The sequence below is a fragment of the Panthera leo genome, chromosome A2 (genome assembly GCF_018350215.1).
Source record: "Panthera leo isolate Ple1 chromosome A2, P.leo_Ple1_pat1.1, whole genome shotgun sequence".
Lineage (NCBI taxonomy): Eukaryota > Metazoa > Chordata > Mammalia > Carnivora > Felidae > Panthera > Panthera leo.
The window spans coordinates 20,618,474-20,639,129 of record NC_056680.1 but is presented as its reverse complement, the minus strand read 5'-3'; the positions used below and the strand labels follow the sequence as shown (position 1 = coordinate 20,639,129).

Here is a 20,656-nt window from a genome sequence, read left to right as displayed (position 1 = left end):
GAGGCAGCTGATCAGGAAAGAGGCAGAACAGAGGGGACGGGCAGTAGCCCAAAGGGGGTCTAGACTAAGGGAGAGCTGGCTTATTTAGTGGGTGGGTGACAAAGCCTGCTGTAGGCCAACAGGAACAAATTCATGACCTCATGACTGAGGAGGTTAGAGGTGGTTGTAGGAAGGTGCTAGAAACCATAGGACCCAGAAAAAAAAGCAGGAGTCAGACAGAGGAGCACGGACACGTGCACTGTCTCTGCAAGGGACACAATCACAGGTATAGAGGGCAGACAGGCTGAAGGACTCAGTGGGGACAGACAAGCAGTTCCCTTCTGACTGCCCTACTTTCACAGGGAAGCCTGAGGCCAAGGCAGTAGCTGAGAAGGGAAAGCAGGGAGGGAAACCGCTGTGGCAGGACCACAATTAGAGGGGAGGAACTGGAGTGAAATGGCCACCACGGGGCCTGGCCTGCTCAGGGCCCCTCAGCTGCAGGGCTGGGGCGGCAGTGGGCAGTGAAGACAAAGTTGGGTTCACGCCGAGCAGGAGGGTCTGCCACCCCAGCCGTGTCCGCAGTCACTACCAGAGGACCAGGACATGCCCATCATTTCACGTATCTCAGCAATACAGACCAAGTTGAAAGGCATGAGGAAAAATGATTTTTCTGATTCAGCGGCCAGTAACAGGACCCGTCACTTAAACAAGAATTTATTTTCAGGACTGTGCTTTTACTATAGATTAAAATTTAATATAATTTAATTCACATATAAAGACAACTCTGGAGACTATGTGGATACGACACGGCCTGGGGTTCAGTGAGTAACTGAGGTCACGACACACTCAGGCCTGGGCAGATACCAACTTGCTCATGCCAGAGAAGTAGGATTTCTCTCTTTCACTCATCACTTCAAAATGCAGTGGCCTCCTGCAGAAGTTGCACTCGGCTGAGGAATGTGGCTTGAGTTCCAGACCCACTCTCTTCCACGTGGCCAGCAGATTCTCTGTGAGGAAAAAGTTTTTAAAAATTGAAGGGAGTAGGGCGCCTGGGTGGCTCAGTTGATTGAGCGTCCGACTTCGGCTCAGGTCATGATCTCACGGTCTGTGGGTTCGAGCCCCGCGTCGGGCTCTGTGCTGACAGCTCAGAGCCTGGAGCCTGCTTCCGATCCTGTGTCTCCCTCTCTCTCTGCCCCTCCCCCGCTCTCACTTTGTCTCACTCTGTCTCTCAAAAATAAATAAATGTAAAAATAAAAAAAATAAAAAATTGAAGGGAGTATGCATGCAAGAGAAATGCAAACATCGGCCTACACAGAAAGTCAAACACTGGGGCGCCTGGGTGGCTCAGTCAGTTAAGCATCTGACTTCAGCTCAGGCCATGATCTCACGGCTCGTGAGTTTGAGCCCCACATCGGGCTCTGTGCTGACAACTCGGAGCCTGAAGCCTGCTTCAGATTCTGTGTCCCCCTCTCTCTCTGACCCTCCCCTGCTCGCACTCTGTCTCTCTCTCTCTCAAAAATAAACAAACATTAAAAAAAAAAAAAAGTCAAACACAAACGTTGCCAGCGGCATTATTTTCATAACAGTCAAAAAGCAGAAACAACCTAAATGTCCATCAACTGATGGATAAACACAATGTGGTACGTCCATACAAAAGATTATTCGGTATAAAAAGAAAGTGAGGATTCAGGCTACAACACAGGTGAACCCTGAAAACACGGTGCTGTAAAGAAGTCAGGCATAAAGAACCTATGTAGGGTATGATGCCAGTTATGTGAAATGTAAAGCATGGGGCAAATCCACAGAGGCGGAAAGGGGTGAGCAGCTGACAGAGGCTGGGGAAAGGGGACGGCATGGCTGCTCATGGGTATGGGGTTTCTCTCCAGGGTGATGAAAAGGTCCTGGAATCAGATAGTGGTGATGGTAGCACAACATCATGATGGACCTAAGACCCCCAGAACTGTATACTTTAAAAGGGTGAAATTTGTGGTATGTAAATTATATCTCAATAATGCGGTTTTAAGGCAAGCAGGACCACCTGAGGAGGCTCAGGAGGCAGAAGCAACCTGTGGCTGAAAGCAGCTCCTGGATCTCTGCCTTCAGGTTGGACATGGGGGTGCTGAGTTGGGTTGTACAGAACCACAAGCAGTATAAAACACTGAACAATTACACTCATCAGAAGGTGTTAGGCGGGGGGGGGGTTGCTTCAGGGACTGCACCTCAGGGGAATCGAAGCCCCAGGCCAAGCTCCAGAGGGCCAGGGCAGACTAAAGCCTTCAGAGGCCTCTCTCTACACCCCAGCCGTCACCGTGCATCTTTGAGTCACCCTGACAAGGGGGCAATGGAAACGGTGGGTGGATGAGCAGGCTCCCTCAGAGCTTCTAAAAGCAGGCGTATACCCCTTAAAGTGAACCAAACAAACGTGTTTTACAGTTTTATACCATCTGAGAGCATTCTTAATTACCTGGAGAAAGAAACAGTTCTGAATGCCTTTGAAGGACTTCGATTATACACAGCGCAAAGACAGCTTTATGCAACTCTCCAGTGAGGAGGTCCCGGCACTCTCCAGGTACTCACCAAGGAAGTAGTTCATCATCTGCGGTGTGTGGTGAGGAGTGGGGGCGATCCGCAGGAGCTCCTCCCCCCGGGGCACCGTGGGGTAATTGATTGCTTGGACATAGATGTTATGTCTGCTCATTAGTTCATCACACACTTCAGTGTTTTTCGCGGCATCTGCAACCTAAGTTTGACAACAGAAGGTAAGGTCACAACAGCGTGGACTGCCTCTTAGCAGCAATTCTAATGCACACGGCACTCAGGAGGCTCAGGCTCGAGCAGGAGTGTAAGCCTGCAACTTAAAGGGCCCAGCTGTGCTTAGTATGGTCCGGGGGATGGAAACCACATAAGAAGCCAATTTCACACTGATCTCCCTCCCAAGCTTCAACTTCAGTTGATGCCAGCTAATTCTCCTATCCAGGGATGTGCATACCGTGGGAATGAAGCAGCTTTGACTGTACTAGCTGTATTAATTCTACTAATTCAACTGTGACACCAACAGGCCACTATTTACAGTGGAAAGGGCAAGACCTATTTCAAAATTAACTGAATAAAAAGCCATACTTCAAAGCGAGCCAAGTTTAGGCTCCCGGAACTTTTCAGACAGAAGCTTTGTGTTTACCCTTTTAAGGCCAGTGTTGCGGAGAAGGAACCTCTGCTCTAGCCTGCTGGGTTCAAAGCCTTCATTTTCACTGTGAAGTCAGCCAAAGGCAGCAACGAGCAGAGGGCCACTGACTACAGCCCCCTGCCCCAGCAGCCCCCCTGCCTCCCTCAACTTCAAGAAGGCATGAAACAGAACATCTCACACGTCATGTGCAGAGGCACAGCCCCCAGCAAGTCCAGTCACAGACAGGTCATTACCCGGACAGGGATGATGTGACTGGGGCAGTGGACAACCGGGAGGCCCGCGTCCATGAGCATCTGCCTCATGAGCTTGACGTTGCGTTGGTGCTGGCGGCGAAGCGCCCGCCCCTCAGCACTCTTCAGGATCCGCACAGACTCCAGGGCTCCAGCCAGCAGCATGGGCGGCAGGGAGGTGGTGAAGATGAAGCCAGCCGCATAGGACCGTACCGTGTCAATCAGAGAACTCGTGCTGGCGATGTACCCTCCAACACAGCCAAAGGCTTTGCCTAGGAGGAGACAGCCACATTTACTATAGCAACTGCCCCTAAATGTACCAGCAAGACGCTGCACAGCCTTAGAGCATCTTTGTCTCCTCAATGTGCCCTAAGACTATAAAGTAAAGGGATGTCCACCGATTTCTGAAAGGGAGAAAGTTGAGGAGGTTATGAAAGGGTCCTCCCCTAATTCACATGGCCACGCTGGTATCTGACTAGGATCAAAGGACAGGTCTCCACAGCAGGCCTAGCACTGAGCGACCCATCCCGTGCGTCTGAAGAGCATGCCGCTGTGTCTCTTCCCACCCGGACTGGCTGCTCCCCCAGTGGGCAGGGCGCCACCTCCCACGTTGTACATGGTACGTGGTGGATGCTCTCTGGGACAGGATCGGAATCGTGCTGCTGGCAATGTCCTCTCGCCGTGAGCATTCCCCCGGAGGCTAGAATGTAACCCAGCTAAGACATCAACTGTTTTGGTGTGACCGGAATGGTCTCCTACCTAAGTAAACACTGAACTCTGACAAGCAGCATCGCCCAGAGAAAAATGAAAACTCAGAACCTGTTAGGGTTGATTTAGGGCCCACCTCACTTTTTGATTCTCCTCAAATCCCTTTGTATAATCTGTAGCTCAAGTTTCAGGATTAAGAGCTCGAGAAGAGTCCTTCTAGATGTTAACATTGTGTTCTGTAATTAACATTCCTGCTTGAACCCCACACAGGGCTGGGTTGGTGTAAGCTCTTACAGTGGAAAATTTCTCTCTCCAGTCTGTTCCAGCTCACAATGACTACACCTTCACAAAGCCTGCATCACAAGAGCTCTCTGAAAGAAAATGGTTGCTGTAATTAGGACATATGAACAAGTGCTCTTCTCCTGGCAGGGGCTCTACCCTGAGACCCCTGACCTCTCCTGGTTTGCTCAAGGTTCTCAGCCCCTAGACAGTGCTGGTGGACACTCTTTTAGGCCCGCCCTTCCTTAATGCAGGCTGTAAACTGGCATTTCAGCAGAGTGCTACACGGGTCTCTAACTGCCTTTTTTTTTTTTTAATGTTTATTTATTTTTGAGAGAGAGACACACAGAGCTCGAGAGGGAAGGGCCGGAGAGAGAGGGAGACAGATAATTTGAAGCAAGCTCCAGGCTCTAAGCTGTCAGCACAGAGCCTGATGTGGGGCTCAAACCCACAAACCGTGAGATCATGACCTGAGCCAAAGTCGGACGCTTAACCGACTGAGCCACCCAGGAGCCCCTGCCTTACTAACTTTTGAAATCTTCAGAGTTTTATAGTTCACATTTTCATCTTAGACTCCTCATAGGCAAAGAGAAGGCCTATGGTAATTGCTTGCACATGTTTACTTATCTTCTCCACAAAAACTGAGGTAGGGCTTGTTAGCTCCCTTATACAGGTGTCCCTACTTTTCAAAAGTTGTTATGCCACTTTGCTTTTATGAAAGACCTACGTTAGTACTTGGTTTTCACTCACCGGAAGAAATCTGAGAGGGCTTTCACTTTTATGAGAAAAAGTGGAAGGTGAAAATAGCCTCCAGTGTTTGGCACCGCGTACCCCAAGCAACGAAAGTGGCCCTGCCCAGCCCTATCCCCGGGAAGCACAGGCGGCACCCCAGCGTCAGGCCACCAGAGCTTTGATCTGCGTCTGTGAGCACCTGTGTCTCTGCTTTATGCCATCTTGTCTTACAAAACGTTTCAAAGGGACACTCCACTTTCAGGTAGTGGGGAAACCTGCATCGGTGAGGAAACTGAGGTGCAGCTCCAGGTTACACAGCCAGGGAGCTATGCAGATGGGATTTATGCCCAGCAGGCAACATGGCTACAGCGGCCAGCCCCATGAGATAATGCTTCTCACCTAGGAGGAGCAGATACAGAGTAGCCAGAGTGAACTGCAATGGTCTCCATGTAGTGGGCACAGAGCTCAGTGTTTCACACACCTGAACCCGTAGGTCCCAACAAATGCTCTAAAACATGGCTAGGATTCTTCAATATAATGGAACAATCTGAAGTACAGAGAGTAAAGGCTGTTGCCACGTAGCTAGAACCGCAACTATGTTTGGAATGAGCTCGGATGGCAACAAATGGTATTTGTCATATTAGGCTGTGAGATTTAATTCTGGGAATCATGCCTCCACGATTCAAGGGATTCTGCTAAGCTGTGCCACCACTGAGAATATACAAACTCATCCAGAAAGTGGCCCAGGCTTTAAATGCTATCACACTGTCTCTTCACCTGACCCCAGGTAGTCCTGAGGCCTTGATAGGAAGATACAACTTTATTTTTAAAAATTTTTTTTAAAGTTTATTTCTTTTGAGAGAGAAAGAGGGGCAGAGAGAGGAGAGAGAGAATGCCTAGCAGGCTGTGCACTGTCAGTGCGGAGCCCGATGAGGGGCTCGAACTCACAAACCACAAGATCATGACCTGAGCGATGCTTAACTGACTGAGCCACCCAGGAGCCCCAGGAAAATATAACTTTAGTGCAGATTACAGAATGTGCAGAGTATACATACCAAGCGTTCCAGAAATGATGTCCATTTTGGGCATAACTCCGTCACGATCACCAATCCCTCCACCTCGAGCCCCATACAGTCCCACGGCATGGACCTCATCCACAAAGGTGATTGCTCCGAACTCATGCGCCACATCACATAGCTCTTCCAGTGGGCACACTGCCCCTGAGGAAAGAACACAGACTGCCTTGAAGAGCTTGCTGCTTCACAAATTTCTGCTTGGTAAGAGTCAGTCAGAACAAAACAGCTTATGTTCTAAAGATATCATTTTTAATACTGGGAAAGACAATGAATTTCCCCCAGTTTCTAGTTTATCTAAGGTTCTCAGAGCCTAGTAAAGGCCAGAATAAAAAAACCTACGTTCCCTCAAACCTATACAATGTCCACCAAATACGAATTCCTAGCAGAATGAAAAGAAACTGCAAAAACAAAATAAGCATTACACTTTAAAGAGTCCAGGCCCAGCTTGTTTTTCATTTAAGGTTTCAGACTGGCCTCAACTTAGACTTACCATCCATTGAGTGGACGGTTTCAAAGGCGACAATCTTGGGGACCGAGGGGTCAGATCTTTGTAACAGTTCTCTGAGGTGGCTGACGTCATTGTGGCGGAAGATGTACTTTGGCACTCGGCTGTTCCGAATCCCTTGGATCATGGAGGCATGGTTTCCAGAATCAGAGTAAATCTCACAGCCTAACAGGATACAAAAAACCTCACTATTTATCAAGCCATCTGCACCAAAGACAAATTATTTCCTAGACAGTCAGGGACAACAGACTTTGCCCTGAAAGTGCTGCTTTGCCCAGTAGGAAAGACACTGCTTGCCAGTTTCTTCCTGGGAAAACCATGAACTAGTGCTTCTCTTTTGAGAAGGCCCATAGGTGTATAATAGAATAACCACTGGGCAGACAACCAATCTGCTCTTAAATCTGGCCACCTCATTCCAAACTTTATCAAAAGATAACTACCAATGATTAACAGAATTCTCCAAAGGATTTTCCTAGCATACAACACACATTTGAAGCAATTAGCTTAAGGACAGCCCTTCAAATCTGCTTCTTCATTAGTATCATTTGCTGCTGGAACTTTTCATGTGCAGTGAGCACTTGATGCTCAATTCAAGGAAAAATGCTCCCAGATACTATCACTGCTCTTAACTGTTTTTGGTAAGCCCTCTTTGTTGTCAATATCCCTGCTATTACTAGGAAACTCAAAAAACTCTAAGGCACCCATGACAGGCTTCCTTACCCGGCATCATCCTAGCCAGAGTGAACAGGGTCGAGTCGTTGGCCACAAAGCAGGAGGAAAACAAGAGTGCTGCATCTTTCCCATGTAAATCAGCCAGCTCCTGCTCCAGGTCCACATGGAATTTACTAGTTCCTGAAATATTTCTAGTACCACCTGCTCCAGCACCATGTTGTTTCAAAGTGTCCCTTTTATTTAAAGAAGAAAAAAAAAAAATTGGGGAGGGAGCAGAAAATAAATCTCATGGTTCTGAACACTATGTGAATCATTCCTCTCCCTAGGAGCTAGGATACTGAACCTTACATTGATCTAGCACTCTCTCATGGTGAAACCAGGAGTCAGAAGTTTCAACTGACTTCATCTTCAGACTAGGTGGCATTTGGTGTCAACACCAGGGTGATGATACCCTGAGGATAACTCCAGGGATCAAGAACAAGTGTTCGTTTATCAGTCAACTAAGTACTTAGTATTAGCTGAGTTAATTTACTAAGGCTTCTTTATTCTGACAAATACCCTTCTCTCCAAACACATCAGTCGCTACAGGGACATCCTGGATGGCGGTTACCTGAACCTAAACCCTCCGAAAACCAGTCACATAATGTTGGGATTTATCTATCAACACACCTCAGACTGGACTCTCTTTAGCAAGCCTCCTTGGAGACTCTGACAAGCAACTCTCTCAAGTGTCCTCAGCCAGGCGAACCTCCTAAAGAACATGAATGACAGGATCTACCATCTTTTTAAATGTCTTTTTGAAGCAGCTTTTCCTCCAGTGCTGCTAGATTTATAGCTCTCCATCCGAAGTTTCAGCAGGGATGCCTCTGTGCAAGGCTGCCCGGTGTTAAAGGCACACTCACTTAAGGAGTGGTAGTGGGTGAATAGACAGGAGCAGTCAATGAGCCAATAAACTTGAACCCTCATACACAAAGGGGCTCTACCAACTACTTGTGCACTCGAGTTCTTTTAAAAGTAATCCGCAGAGGGGCGCCTGGGTGGGTCAATCAGTTAAGCGCCTCTTAGTTTGGGTTCAGGTCATGATCTCACGGTTCGTGGCTTCAAGCCCCACATCGGGGCTGTCAGTGCAGTGTGAAGCCTGCTTGGGATTCTGTGTCTCTCTTCTCTCTTCCCCCACTTGCCCTCTCTCTCTCAAAAATAAATAAACATTAAAAAAATTTTTTTAATTAAAAAAAGTAGTCTGTAGATATTTTCAAAGGCTGAGAATAGTATTTTGCTATGGTACACTTTCAGCTGCTAAATACTCCCCCCATAAAAGATCCAATCCCTCTAAATCATCAATGTCTTGCCAAATAATTGGCAATTTCAGCGGTATCTGAAAGCTGAGGGCTACTTACATGACTGCCCCACACACTCGTGGATGGCGACTCATTCCTAGGTAGTCATTGCTACACCAGACCGACACCTGCTTTTTGGTGATGAGGGAGTCCGAATAGTCATCCGCCATGGGAAAGATGTGTGCCCTCCGGTTCACAGTTTTAAAAACTCGATAGGTATGGTCATTTTTTTTCTCATCAATTTTCTTCTCAAAGAAACGATCATATTGAAAAGTGGAAACAGCTAAAAACCAAAGATGGGACAGTCTGATGGTTAGGAAGCACATCTGGGCTTTGGCAAAAGACCTGGGTTCCAACCCCAGCTTGGTCATCTAATGGCAGGGAGATTCTGGACAAATTAATGAAGTACTCATGTGGGCAAGTTACATGCCATCCTCATCTTGAGATCGTGAAGCTTTCAAATGAGACTGTGTATGTCAACTGTTTAATACAGGGCTAGGGCACAGAAAGGTAGGTATTAAGGGACAGAAGGCAGGTTACCAACAGGATTTGTATTTACTATGGCCAAGAACACCTACTTGTATCAAGCAAAACACAGAGCTTTTAATCCACAACTCACCATGCAATCTTGTATTTAATCTAATGTATGTTTACGTTAAAAACCCTCTCCTGCATCAGGCAAATAATGATGAGACGTACATTTTGGCAAGTTATCTTGAAGAAGATGGGATACTCTTTCTGGTCTTTGCTTTCGCATGATATCCTGGAAGTTCTTCAGCAACCCACTTGGCTCCCCACTGTCGGTCTTCACACTAATCACACTGGGGTTCACTGAGGTTTGGGCAACCTCTGTAACAAAAGTAACAAGTGAAGGGAACCAACATTCTATTTTGAGTTCACAATATTGAATTGTCAAAATATTGTCAAAAGTGAATTACTGTCTAGTTCACCAAGAAAAACTGATCATAACCAAAGACTGATCATAACCAAAGTGAGTAGTAACTGAGTGTATGAAGTTTTCTCCCTCCCTTTTATTTTAATGGTCAACGCCTGGTGTTGTTTTCTTTTGTTTTCAGAGCTACCAGACAGCTTTAATAAACATTAAAGTCCAAAGCTTTCTAGCTGGTTGGCATGCCTTCCCCACCTTCCCACTCCACCCAATGCTAATCTCAATTTTCTTCATGGAAAAAAATTCCAGCCATATGCATCATTTCTGCTGGTGAGGTTTTCTGGGGACCTTGGGTGCTCTGTGTACATAGCCACAACTGGAATTAAGGTTGCCTCTTAATCACCCTCAGTAAGACACACAGCTTGGGAGTCCTAAGACCATCAATTATTGCAGTATTATTTTTTACCTTTTATCCCACCAGATAGCAGGAAAGAAAGAAAGGGCAGTTTTGTAACAGCTTACACCATCAGGGTATTTTCACAAATGAAGCAATTACTATCAAAGGTGGTCATATCCTACACACACACCAGGAAGAAAGTCCCACATTTTGTCATGTGGTCCTCGGACTCCTATCTTGATGACCTTCTTCCTTGGCCCTAAAAGAGGAAGTTTTTATACAAATACTACCCTAATAAGAGCTCATACATAAATCTGGAGGATCAAAAGAACCAAAAGGACCTCTGTACTCCTCCTAATGGTTCCAGTCATCTGTTTACCTTTCCTCACGGCATGCATTTCCTGCACATCCTCCTGAAGCTCTAGACTGGCTTTGCAGAAGACGCTGCTGCCCTTCTGGCTCATCTGGGCTGCCAGGAAAGGGCATTTGCTCGCAGTGCCCTGGCTTGTGGCAAGGGAGGGATGTCCAGACGGAATCTGTGTGCCATCTGGAGTCTGCTGGGATCCATCAGGAACCTGCTGACCCTCGGCTTTGGCAGTTTTGTCCTCTGGGGGGTGAAATGGAAAAACTGAAGCATCAGATCTGGTTGCACAACACGCAAGAAAGCCCCTTGTTTCTTTCTCTTATTGCCTCACAGAGAAGTTTTAGACTTACTCTACCCCCACATTTTAGGCACAAGTTGACTTTTATTAGATTCTGCTAATTGAACCATTTTCTCATCTGCCTCACTGGAATCAATGTGCCTGTGAGGAGTTAATTGGCATGATCCAGCTACCTTTCAAACCCACAGTATTTTTCCCTTATAAATCCACCAAAAGTAGTCTTTTCTAGTTTCAGACAGCCAACAGTTCTTGAGATGGATTTCAGTGAATCTACCCTAACGACACACAACATATTTCAGGAGGGGACACACTCTTGAAGGTAAGGAGAAATGTTCATAGAATTTTTTCTCTGCTTATATATATTTTTTAATTTTTTTAATGTTTATTTTTGAGGAGAGAGCACGAACAAGCAGGAGAGGTGCAGAGAGAGGGAGACAGAGAATCTGAAGCAGGCTCCAGGCTCCATGCTGTCAGTCCAGAGCCTGACGTGGGGCCTGAACTCACAAACCCGAGATCATGACCTGAGCTGAAGTCGGACATTCAACTGACTGAGCCACCCAGGCGCCCCTCTCTGCCTATATTTTCAAAACACTTTCTTGACAAAAAGGCTTGCTGTTGCTTAACATACAAACTACTGATTTTCTTAACAAAAGAAATTAGGCTAAAAGTGAACTCTTTACATTTTTGTCTAACAGAATTCAAAGTATTAGTATATGCCAAGAAAAAACCACACGGATATCACATACACAGCATCTACTAGCTCATCTAAATGCATCAAACTAGTTCAGTGACTTAACACAGTTGGCTGATAATTGTACTTCTACTCACAATGACTCTCCTTTCCCCTGAAGCAAATTCATTCACCTTCCTTCTAGTAAAGTCTTATTCTGCATCGTCCTGGAATACTGTGAGTCAGAGGCTAACTTCTACAACTTGGTAAGATGTCTCAATGCAGTTTTCATTAAAATTTTCTATAAAATCAAAAAATTGCTTTGAAGTTCATGTCATTCATTATAAAAGTAATACACATTCACTGTGGGAAATCTAGAAAAAAAGCATTCTATCATTCAAAACATAACCATTGCAGGCATCTTAGTAAATTATGTTTTTTTAAAAACATATTTTTTTACATATGTGCAAGTTTAAAAAAGTTTTACTTATTCTGCATGTGCTTCCTTATTTTGCCCTTTTCATTATAAAGATCAAAATAGCCTATGAATATCATTTGCAATGGCTGCAACGTCTATCAAGTGAACAAGCCACGTTTTACTCAACTTCCTCTATACTAGGGACAGAATAGTAAAAGAGGATCTTGACTATTCAGGAAAAACACATAACTAACTCTTAAAAGAGTAAAGAGGAAAAGAAATCCTACACAGGATTATATCCTTTCTGCTTACAAAAAAAAACCAAAACACTCCTTTCTTACAAGAAACACATCCAGAGAACACACCTAACAGAGTTTACAAGGTAAATTATTCTCTAGGATTAAGTGAAACCTGAAAAGCCACATCCTCTCCTGGTAGAGCCAGAGAAAAACTACATCCAACTCTGATCTCTTTATTAAAAACAAAATTTAGGGGCATCTGGGTGGCTCAGTCAGTTAAGCGTTCGACTTCGGCTCAGGTCATGATCTCACGGTTCGTGAATTCGAGCCTCATGTCAGGTTCTGTGCTGACAGCTCAGAGCCTGGAGTCTGCTTCATGTCTGCCTCTCTCAAAAATAAATAAACATTAAAAAAATTTAAAGATTCATACATAAAATAAAGATACATGTATTAAAAAAATCACTACTTTAATGAATTCTATGATTCCATTTATGTGAGGCTTCTAGAGCAGTCAAATTCAGAAACAGAAAGTAGAATGGTATTTGCGGGGGGGCGGGGGGAGTTAGTGTTGAATGAGCACAGAGTTTCAGTTTGGGATGCTGAAGAGCTCTGGAAATTGGATGGTGGTCGGGCTCTGCACTGACAGTATGGAGCCTGCTTGGGATTCTCTCTGTCTCTCTCTCTCTGCCCTTCCCCTGCTCTCGCTGTTTCTGTCTCTCTCAAAATAAATAAGCTTAAAAAAAATTTAAAAACATATGAATGTACTTAACACCGCTGAATTGTACGTACAGTTGGTAAGAAATGGTAAGTTTTATGTTAGGTGCATTTTACCACAATAAAAAAAATAATTTAGAAAAGAAAAAAGTCACAACTTTAAAAGCCAAAAGCTTCCACTCAATTTTGCTGCAAACCTAAAACTGCTCTAAAAAATAAAGCCTATTTAAAAAAAAAAAAAAGCCAAAGAGCCAAATATTTAATGAAGGAAAGGTTGAACTAGAACATCCTAACTTTATATTTATGTGAATGAGGTACTGATGAACACTAAAACTCCAACAGACATCGAATACAACCCATAAACCTGTAAGGTGCACACTGGCCACCGTCTCACCTTTCCAGATGGGTAAACTAAAAGTGCACACTTGCAGGGTTAGGATGCCAACTGTGAGATAGTCCATGCAAAGAATCAAGCCTGACACAGAGTAACTCCCTCTGTTACTGTGCCCCCATCACCGCTGTGGACTAGAAGTGCTTCTAGTCTAGTGATGAATGCTAACACTGCCACCTCCTACTTTATTGCCAATGACACTTACTCTCATTAGCCGGAGGGGTTTCTTTGACCTGCTGGCAGTGTACTGTTGAAGTGGACAGGGCCCGAGGGGCTGGCTTGGCCCCAACTTCCATCATCTTAGGGCAGTTTTGGGCATAGAACAACAGAGATTTGCCTGCCTTCTGCAGAAAGGCCTGAGGCACTCGGGATAAGAATGGGCAGCGGCGAACAACAGTCTCCATGTCCGAGAGGGTGCACTGATCCTATAGAAAGACAATGAGTGACATCAACACTTAATAATCAGGCAAATACTACTGCAAGGTCACTGGGTTCAGGTGTTGCCCACAGTTTATAGCAAGGGTACCCTGGGATATAACAAGTCTCACTCAATAATGTCTAAGGACAGCATTCATGTGGGACTCAACTAATTAGTGGTGACCATACTCTACCCAAGTCACCAACTTCTCCTTCCATTCCCCAGCTCTACACAAAAGCACCTGCAAAGCAACTTTACCAAGTGAAGTAAATACTGATGATTAACCACCAAGGGGCTGAGACAACAAGGGACAAGTCAGGAACAGGTTTGGGAGGTCAGAGGCTCCTTGAGGAAGATGCACAGTGCAGATAAAACACGTTGGCACACACCCAGGTGGAGAAGTGAGGCTAGGGAAGAAGTCACTGCCATTCATCCAGGCAGAGGAACTCGTAGGGATCCTAAACTTCTCCTGGTCCTCACATCCCCAGACCCTAGGAAGGCACCCAGCTGGGCTCTGGGTCCCAGAGGCAAGGATTTCCCTGAGGTCATCCCCCACAGCTCTAACACGACTAAACTGAGAAAGGAGGGGACATAAAGAAGGGCAGGAAAACGAGGGGAAGTACGGTTGGGGCTAACTGGGGAGAGGCAGGAACTATAAAATCGAGGGTGTTGGGTCTGGAGTTAGATCGTAGTCCTGGGCGGGGAGAGGTCAGAGGTTATCCGGGGGTTGAGGGCTCGAGAATAACGGAAAGAGTATGAGAAAGGAATTCTAAAGAAGCGGCCAGTTAAATAGGAAATGTAAGGAGGGAGCTGAATAGGGTATACTGAGGCGGCCCAATGGGCTAAGAATCTGGGAGATGAACGCTGACCCCAAGCAGGCAGGTGATGGGTGCAGTGGGGGATGGGGTCCCAACGTCCGGGAGAGCGGGGCGCGGGCTGGCAAGACACGAGGGGACTTCCTTGCCCGGCGCCGTACCCAAAGCGCGGGCCCTCACCTGCGCGGGGGACTGCAGAGGCGGCGGCGGCTGTGGCGGAGTCGGCAGGCACCCAGGCCAAGCAGAACCAAACCGTTGCCCTTGTCTGCGGGAACCCTCAGGCCGCGAGCGGCGTCGCCCTAATATACCTCCAGAGTGAGCGCCGCGCATGCGCCATGGGCGTGGACTTCCTCCGCGCAGGCGTACCGCGTCGAGCTCTTAGCGTGGGAAGGGTGGGGCCACTACGTGGGCTTGGCCAGTCGGTTTGGACCTGGGTTTTCCCGGATCGCCTGCCAAGAGAAGGAGGGGCACGGTAGTGGATCCTACACCCTCTTCTTGTTTCTCTACTAACTGCCCTATGCTTCAGAACCCTGTAAAAGGGCAGAGTCGGAGGGGAAGTGCCCCTGAGGACAACTGGGACGTTATAGGGTTGTAGAAACTGGTGCCTTGGATATAGAAGAAGGAGGGTAAGGAAGGCATTCCGGACCACGGTCTAAAGCAGGATCCGCCCTGTCTGTGACGAAGGGCTTCCCAGAAGAGGTGGGGGTGTATTTGCCCAAGGATGGAGTGGTTCTGGGGGTGATGTGGGGAGAGGGTGAGGCTGGAGGGGGCCCCTCGAAGTCCGAGATGAAGGGACTTAATCTGAGGCAGAGAAAGGGCAAGAGGGGCTGGGCTGGATAGAACCCGTGTACTATACAGCTCTGAGCACTATCTGGAGATAGTGTGGAGGCGCAAAGCCTGACGTAGTTAGGGTTTGACACATATTATTATGACTTTTTTTTTTTTTTTTCCATCGCAGGCGGTCCGAAGTGTCTTGCTGGCCGCCTTCGGCACCAACTGGGCGGCTCAGAACTCCATCCCAAAGTTCAGAGTTGGGCCATGGCTCCTTTGGGTCTCCCCAGTCCACACCTGCAGGGTAGGGTTAGGCAAATCCCTCTCAGGAACACCAATCTGCTCCACACCCTTCCCAACTTAACTTGAGCTGGGTTGGCCTGGGCCTGTGCCAGGCTCACAGCTGCCCTCCTCCAGTCTTGAAGGGGCCATTCAGGTTGCTCCTTCCTTAGCTGGGCATTAATAATAAGAGGGACAAAGTCCAGAGTGATGGTGACTAAGATGTGTCCAGGTACTTCTTAATTCCCTCTCTCTTGAGTCTCCAGCCAGCTGAGAGGCAGGCAAGGGGAGTCTCCACATGCAGAGGAGGGAGCTGGGTCCAGAATGGCACCGGGACCAGTCCAGGGGCCCATGAAGAGGGCTCTGGCCTAGGAGTCCTGGGCCGAGCTCTGCCCCATCCTGCTGAGAGGAGACATGAGGAAAGGTCAGCACTTGGACTCAGACCTAAATGCACCTAGAAGTGGAAATGGTGAAGATGGTGTTGAGTGTTTTGCTCTTCTCTGGGCCTCACTTTCCTTATCTGGGCAATGGGATCATAATCCCTGTTCTACCTGCCTCACAGGACTGTTTGAGTGATCAGAGGTGAAACAGAAGCAGAAAGAACTGGACATTGGAACTAAATATGGGTTCTAACCCTGGCACTGAATCTCACTTGGCCTTGGGCAGGCCACAACCTCTCTGAGGTTCATTTTCCTCATTGTAAATCTCTCCCAGCCCTGCCACTTGTGGTTAGCAGGAGGGTCAGGTGAAGTCATGGATTTCAGAGGCTTATTGTTTAAACCAGCAAGGCTCCAGCTCTCTGGGAGTTTCCTGTTTAATAGAGGGAAAGGTTGAGAAACAAAAGAGACTCACTTGGAAAGTGAAATAGAATGTTGTAAACAATTCCAGATGGAGGAGGAGGCTGTTACTCCCCAGACACTGAAGGAGGGGGGATCCCAACCACCAAGAAGCCTTCCGGAAGAGTGGTGCCAGCTGGAAGGGTGGGTCTACATGCGACTGGGAGACTGATAAGTGAAGCTTTCAGTGGGAAAGTCCCAGGCCTGTCCTGGAGGGTTAGTGTGAGTCAGCCTGAATAGCTGGGCTTCAGGGATGCAGCTAGAATGTGAGGAGGTAGGAGAGAAAGGCTGTAAAGGGGCCACAGAGATTTCCAGTGTCAGCTCAAGAACCACCACCAGGGCAATGGTCAAAATGCGTATTCACAGGCAATGGCCCTTTGATTCTGACCCAGGAATCTATATTTTCACCAGGCCTCTCTCTTGGTGATGTGCGGGCAGCATATCTTAGGGCCACATATCTTAGGGCCATATCTTAGGGAACTGTTTCCTGAGTGGTTTCCAGTTTGGGATTTTGAAGGGCAAATACTAAAGCCATGAGTTCTAATCCTGGCTCTGCCACTTTCTGATCGTGAGGTCATCAGCAAAATACCCCACATCCTAAGCCTCTGTTTTTGCATCTGTAAAGTGAAAGTACCTCACCTGTCTCGCTGATGAGTGGGTCCCATTCAGCCTTCCTCTCCTCTCTTCTCCCTTCCCCATTCTTTTTCCTTTCTTCTCTCCATTCCTCCCTCCCTTTTCTCCCTCACTGCTGTCTTGCCTCCCTCCTCAGAGCTGCAGTACAAACTCGTCTTATCACCCTGGCTCTGGGCAGGGAAGACCAAGCTGCTGGAGTTCAGGCAAGGTCAGGCTCCATTCCGGGGACAATGCTGAGGCATGACCTCTCCTCCCCCACTTCTTCCCTCCACCCCAGTCTGCGTCATCATCGTCGTCTGGGACTGCTGCACACAGCACTCCTCCAGCGGTCAAGGCAGAAGGAAAATGTCAACCCCAGCCCCAGAATTCATCCTTTTCCACTCTGGGCCCCAGAAACTACTTGTAGTAGTGCCACTCTGTCAGAGTCAAGGAGCCAACAAGGGACCTTGGACAAGCTTACTGCTTTCCTCTGAGCCTCATTTTCAACATCTAGCAGCCAGGCAAGAAATCCCTCCAGTTCCCCAGCCCCAGGAGATCCAGATGGACATGGGACAGTTTTGAAGATAAATAAAACCTCTAGCCTGTTCTTCTGATGCTTGGTGTGCCCTTGGCTGTGAGCCAGCCATGCTCCTTGGGATGTTAGTGTCTGTCTGTCTGTCTGTCTGTCTGGCAATGAGTGGGAGATCAGCCTTACAGAATGGTTAGAGACTCTGGAAACAGTTCAGCTCTGCCCTACAGAGTTGGAAATGTGAGCTCCAGGGTTAACAATAATAGGGTCCAGTAATTAGCATAGGAGATGGACTCTAAGGGTTGGGCAGGGTGGGAGGGTCCCCAACACCTGCCTTGTGCTGGCCCTTCCTTTGGAGTCTTCTTAGGCTCTGGCCCACCCAGAAGACAGGCCTGGGCCTGGGTTTGTAAAGCCAGCTTTGGAGCAAGGGGTGGGTTCTGATTGGCTAGAGGAGAAAGGGGCTGGATTGGGGCAAAGCCAGCAAATGCTCCAGGAGGTGTGTTGGGGGGGGGGGGTGGATTGCACGTAGGGAATAGTATCCCCTACCCCTGAAGAGCAAACACTGTTCTCCCAAAAAGCCTTGGAGGACCCCTGAGCCTAGCCCTCTAGGATAGAACCCACAAACTGTGTTCCAGATATGTTCTCTTTGACCCAGACAGTGCTTTTTAAAAATGTGGATTAGTTACCAACATTTAATAATCAAGATATTGTTACACTGAAATATTCCCAACTTTCCTTGAGGGATCATCATGCCTGGAGCTCCTGAGCTGGCCCAGGCATAATTTGTTCTCCCCAGTTCTCTACCAGCCCTCCCATCAGTGGGTCCCCGATCCTTAGGACATGTAATGTCCCAGCAATAACATATTTCTGGCTTTGTAGGCATCTGAGTATGTGTCTGCAGCCCTAACCCATTTTAGAGCCAGGGTGACTAAGATCCTGAGAGGGGAGAGGTCTCACTCAAGGCCACATAGCAAGTGAGGTTTGGTCCGCAAGGGGACCCAAGTGTCTTGCTTTCTAAGCCACACACTGGGCTTTTCTGCCCTCACAGCCTCTGGAGGACAGTCTGAGGCAAGGGGTTAGGGGAAAGATCAGGCTGGTTGTGAGGGCTTTCTGGAAGGGACTAAGAGATGAGTTCCCTAGCGCTTATCCTCATTCAGGCCCCACCCACAGCCCCTGCATACAGATCTGACCAGGGCAGGGCCTGTGAGGTGATGGGTGGTGATAGGATGGAGTAGGCTAAGCCCCTGCCCCTCTGGCCTGTATAGTAATCACAGGTTGGAGGAGCCTTGTTCCCTGCCCTCCTGGGATGCTGGAGTGAGACGGCAAGAAAGTACCTGTTTTGAGACTGTGACCAGTGTGGTCAAGGACGTGGGGACAGAGAATGGCAGGGAGGGAGACCCACATCAGAATTGGATCCTGGTGTTGAGGAGATGCTGCCGTGGACAGGCCATCTAGGCTGAGGGGCCCCCAGTGAAGGCTGGAGGAGGCTGGTATGGAGGAGGGACATCAGGAGGCCAAGGAGGCTGCGGCTCAGAGGGAGAAGGGGGTGTGTGATGGAGATTGGAGGAGGCTTGAGTCCCAACTAACTGCTGCCAGAGTCCCACTGTTATCAACAATGTGATTATCAACCAAGGTAAGGCCCTTAAATCTCTCTGGTCCAGGAGCATTTGAAGGCCTGCCCAGCAACCCTTCTGCCAGACATTGAGGAGCTGAAGCAAAGGAGGAGGAATAGGGAAAGAGTGAGGGAGGCTCAGAGAAGTGGTACTGGACAAGGGTAACTAGGAGAAGGCCAGGGAGGGATTATAATACTACAGCGAATGGGTATGGCAACAAGAACAGCTCTCCTCAATGTTTTGGCCTTGCGCTGTGATTATGTGCACAATTTCAGGTCCCCTCGGAGCAACCCTACAGGTCAGTGGAATGAGGAGACCCATCCATAGGGCAGAAGCTCAGAATGGTTAAGTAGCTTGCCCAAATTCACACAACCAGCAAGTGGAGAGTGTGGCTTACCTGTTGGCCTTGTGCCTTCTGGTCTAGCATTCCACCCTGAGGAGGATGAGGAAGCTGGGAGGAATAAGACTGGGACTGTGTTGGGGGTCAAGGTCTGAGTGGAAGCTTCTCTCTACTTCCGGGAAATCGGCCTAGTTTGGGTAGGCAGATGGGAGTTCCCAGCCAAGGAGCCAACCAGCCTGACTCTTAGTGGGAGTCACTTACTTTGGGGGACCTCTGGGCAGCCAGTCATGGCCTCAGGAGGGAAGACTCCTTCCAGAACCCACACACTGGTAGACACTGTATTCCTTCTCTATCCCCTGCACCTGGGTCAACAGCTCTGGGCCCAGATGCTTAGCAGTAGGACTCACAGCCTGGCACAGACCCCCTTCTGCCTTCCTCTCTCTTTGGGGCTCCTGGAAGGAGAAAAGGGGGCCCTGACTCTACAGGTTTTCTGTCCTGTACTCCAGAACTCGCCTCCTTTCTGTCTCCTCCTCTCCCAGGCCTCCTGGACACTCCAGCCTTCTCCAGTGCTAACAGCAATCCCTAAGAACAGCCCATGCCTTCCTGAATTCTGCCTCTGCCATAGGCACAGGCCTGGCACTTGTGCGTGTCTCTGCACCTAATTCCCGAATGTGCCCTACAAAGTGGAGATACGCAACCCATTCTTAGAGAGTGGAGGCAGGATCCTGCTTGTGTTCAGCTCCCAGCTCCGTCTCTGTGTGCCCCCTGGCCTTTGGCAGACAGCACAGCCTCTCTGAGCTTCCATTCTGCATGCACGAAGAGGGAGTGGTACTTTCTGTGATGGTTGAACTATGTGTCCACTTGACTAGGCCATGGTGCCCATTGTTTGGTTAAACACCAGTCCAGATGCTGCTGTGAAGGTATTTTGTACATGTGATTAACATCAACAGTCAGATGACTTTAAGTAAGAGAAATTATCCTTGATAATGTAGGTGGCCCTCATACAATCAGCTGAAGGCCTTAAAGAGCAAAAACCAAGGTTTTGTGGAGAAGGTCTTTTGCTGCAGGCTGTAACATAGGAATCCTGAGTTTCCAGGTTGCTAGACTGCCCTACAAATTTCAGATTTGCCAGCCTCCAGTCATCTGAGCCAATTCCTTAAAATCAATTTCTCTCTTCATATATCTATATCTATCTTACTGGTTCTGTCTCTCTGGAGAACCCTGACTGATAAACCTGGTGACAAACACACACGGTTGACATGAGGGCTCGCTGAGCCACTGCCTCCGTGCTTGTGGCGGGAGGGATCAGCACCTGGAAACAGCATGCAGTTAGTATTAGCTGGTGGCTACGGATGAAGGAA

The 20,656-nt window shown here is 48.0% G+C and overlaps 2 protein-coding genes across 5 annotated transcripts in view; one reads left to right on the top strand and one right to left on the bottom strand.

The window, feature by feature from the left end:
- Positions 1 to 711: 711 nt before the first annotated feature.
- Positions 712 to 14,640, bottom strand: ALAS1 (5'-aminolevulinate synthase 1). The gene is made up of 11 exons (XM_042929565.1): positions 14,496 to 14,640; positions 13,288 to 13,507; positions 10,368 to 10,595; positions 9,402 to 9,551; positions 8,763 to 8,985; positions 7,414 to 7,598; positions 6,679 to 6,858; positions 6,168 to 6,332; positions 3,397 to 3,665; positions 2,557 to 2,719; positions 712 to 986 (listed from the first exon to the last, which is right to left on the bottom strand). The coding sequence occupies exons 2-11, from the start codon at positions 13,484 to 13,486 to the stop codon at positions 826 to 828; spliced, it is 1,923 nt and encodes a 640-aa protein (XP_042785499.1). The 5' UTR covers positions 13,487 to 13,507; positions 14,496 to 14,640; the 3' UTR covers positions 712 to 825.
- A 34-nt stretch (positions 14,641 to 14,674) lies between these two features.
- POC1A (POC1 centriolar protein A) overlaps positions 14,675 to 20,656 on the top strand; it is a 101,367-nt gene continuing 95,385 nt past the window's right edge. The window contains exons 1-3 of one of the 4 annotated variants that reach the window (XM_042929568.1): positions 14,675 to 14,941; positions 15,274 to 15,390; positions 15,632 to 15,789. In XM_042929568.1, the coding sequence (XP_042785502.1) occupies positions 15,780 to 15,789 (10 nt within the window). In that variant the 5' untranslated portion in view covers positions 14,675 to 14,941; positions 15,274 to 15,390; positions 15,632 to 15,779. Of the gene's footprint in view, positions 14,942 to 15,273; positions 15,391 to 15,624; positions 15,790 to 20,656 lie in introns of all 4 variants that reach the window. The other 3 variants (XM_042929569.1, XM_042929567.1, XM_042929566.1) reach the window with 3 other exon arrangements.

What these genes read in the sequence shown, in the direction of transcription:
- ALAS1 (XM_042929565.1), bottom strand. Translation starts at nt 13,486, where the DNA reads ATGGAGACTGTTGTTCGCCGCTGCCCATTCTTATCCCGAGTGCCTCAG. An exon ending in AACCGTCCACTCAATGGATG is followed by an intron (nt 6,333 to 6,678) that starts GTAAGTCTAAGT and finishes TTCTTTCCTCAG; the next exon opens with GGGCAGTGTGCCCACTGGAA. An exon ending in GATGATGAACTACTTCCTTG is followed by an intron (nt 987 to 2,556) that starts GTGAGTACCTGG and finishes TTTTCCTCACAG; the next exon opens with AGAATCTGCTGGCCACGTGG.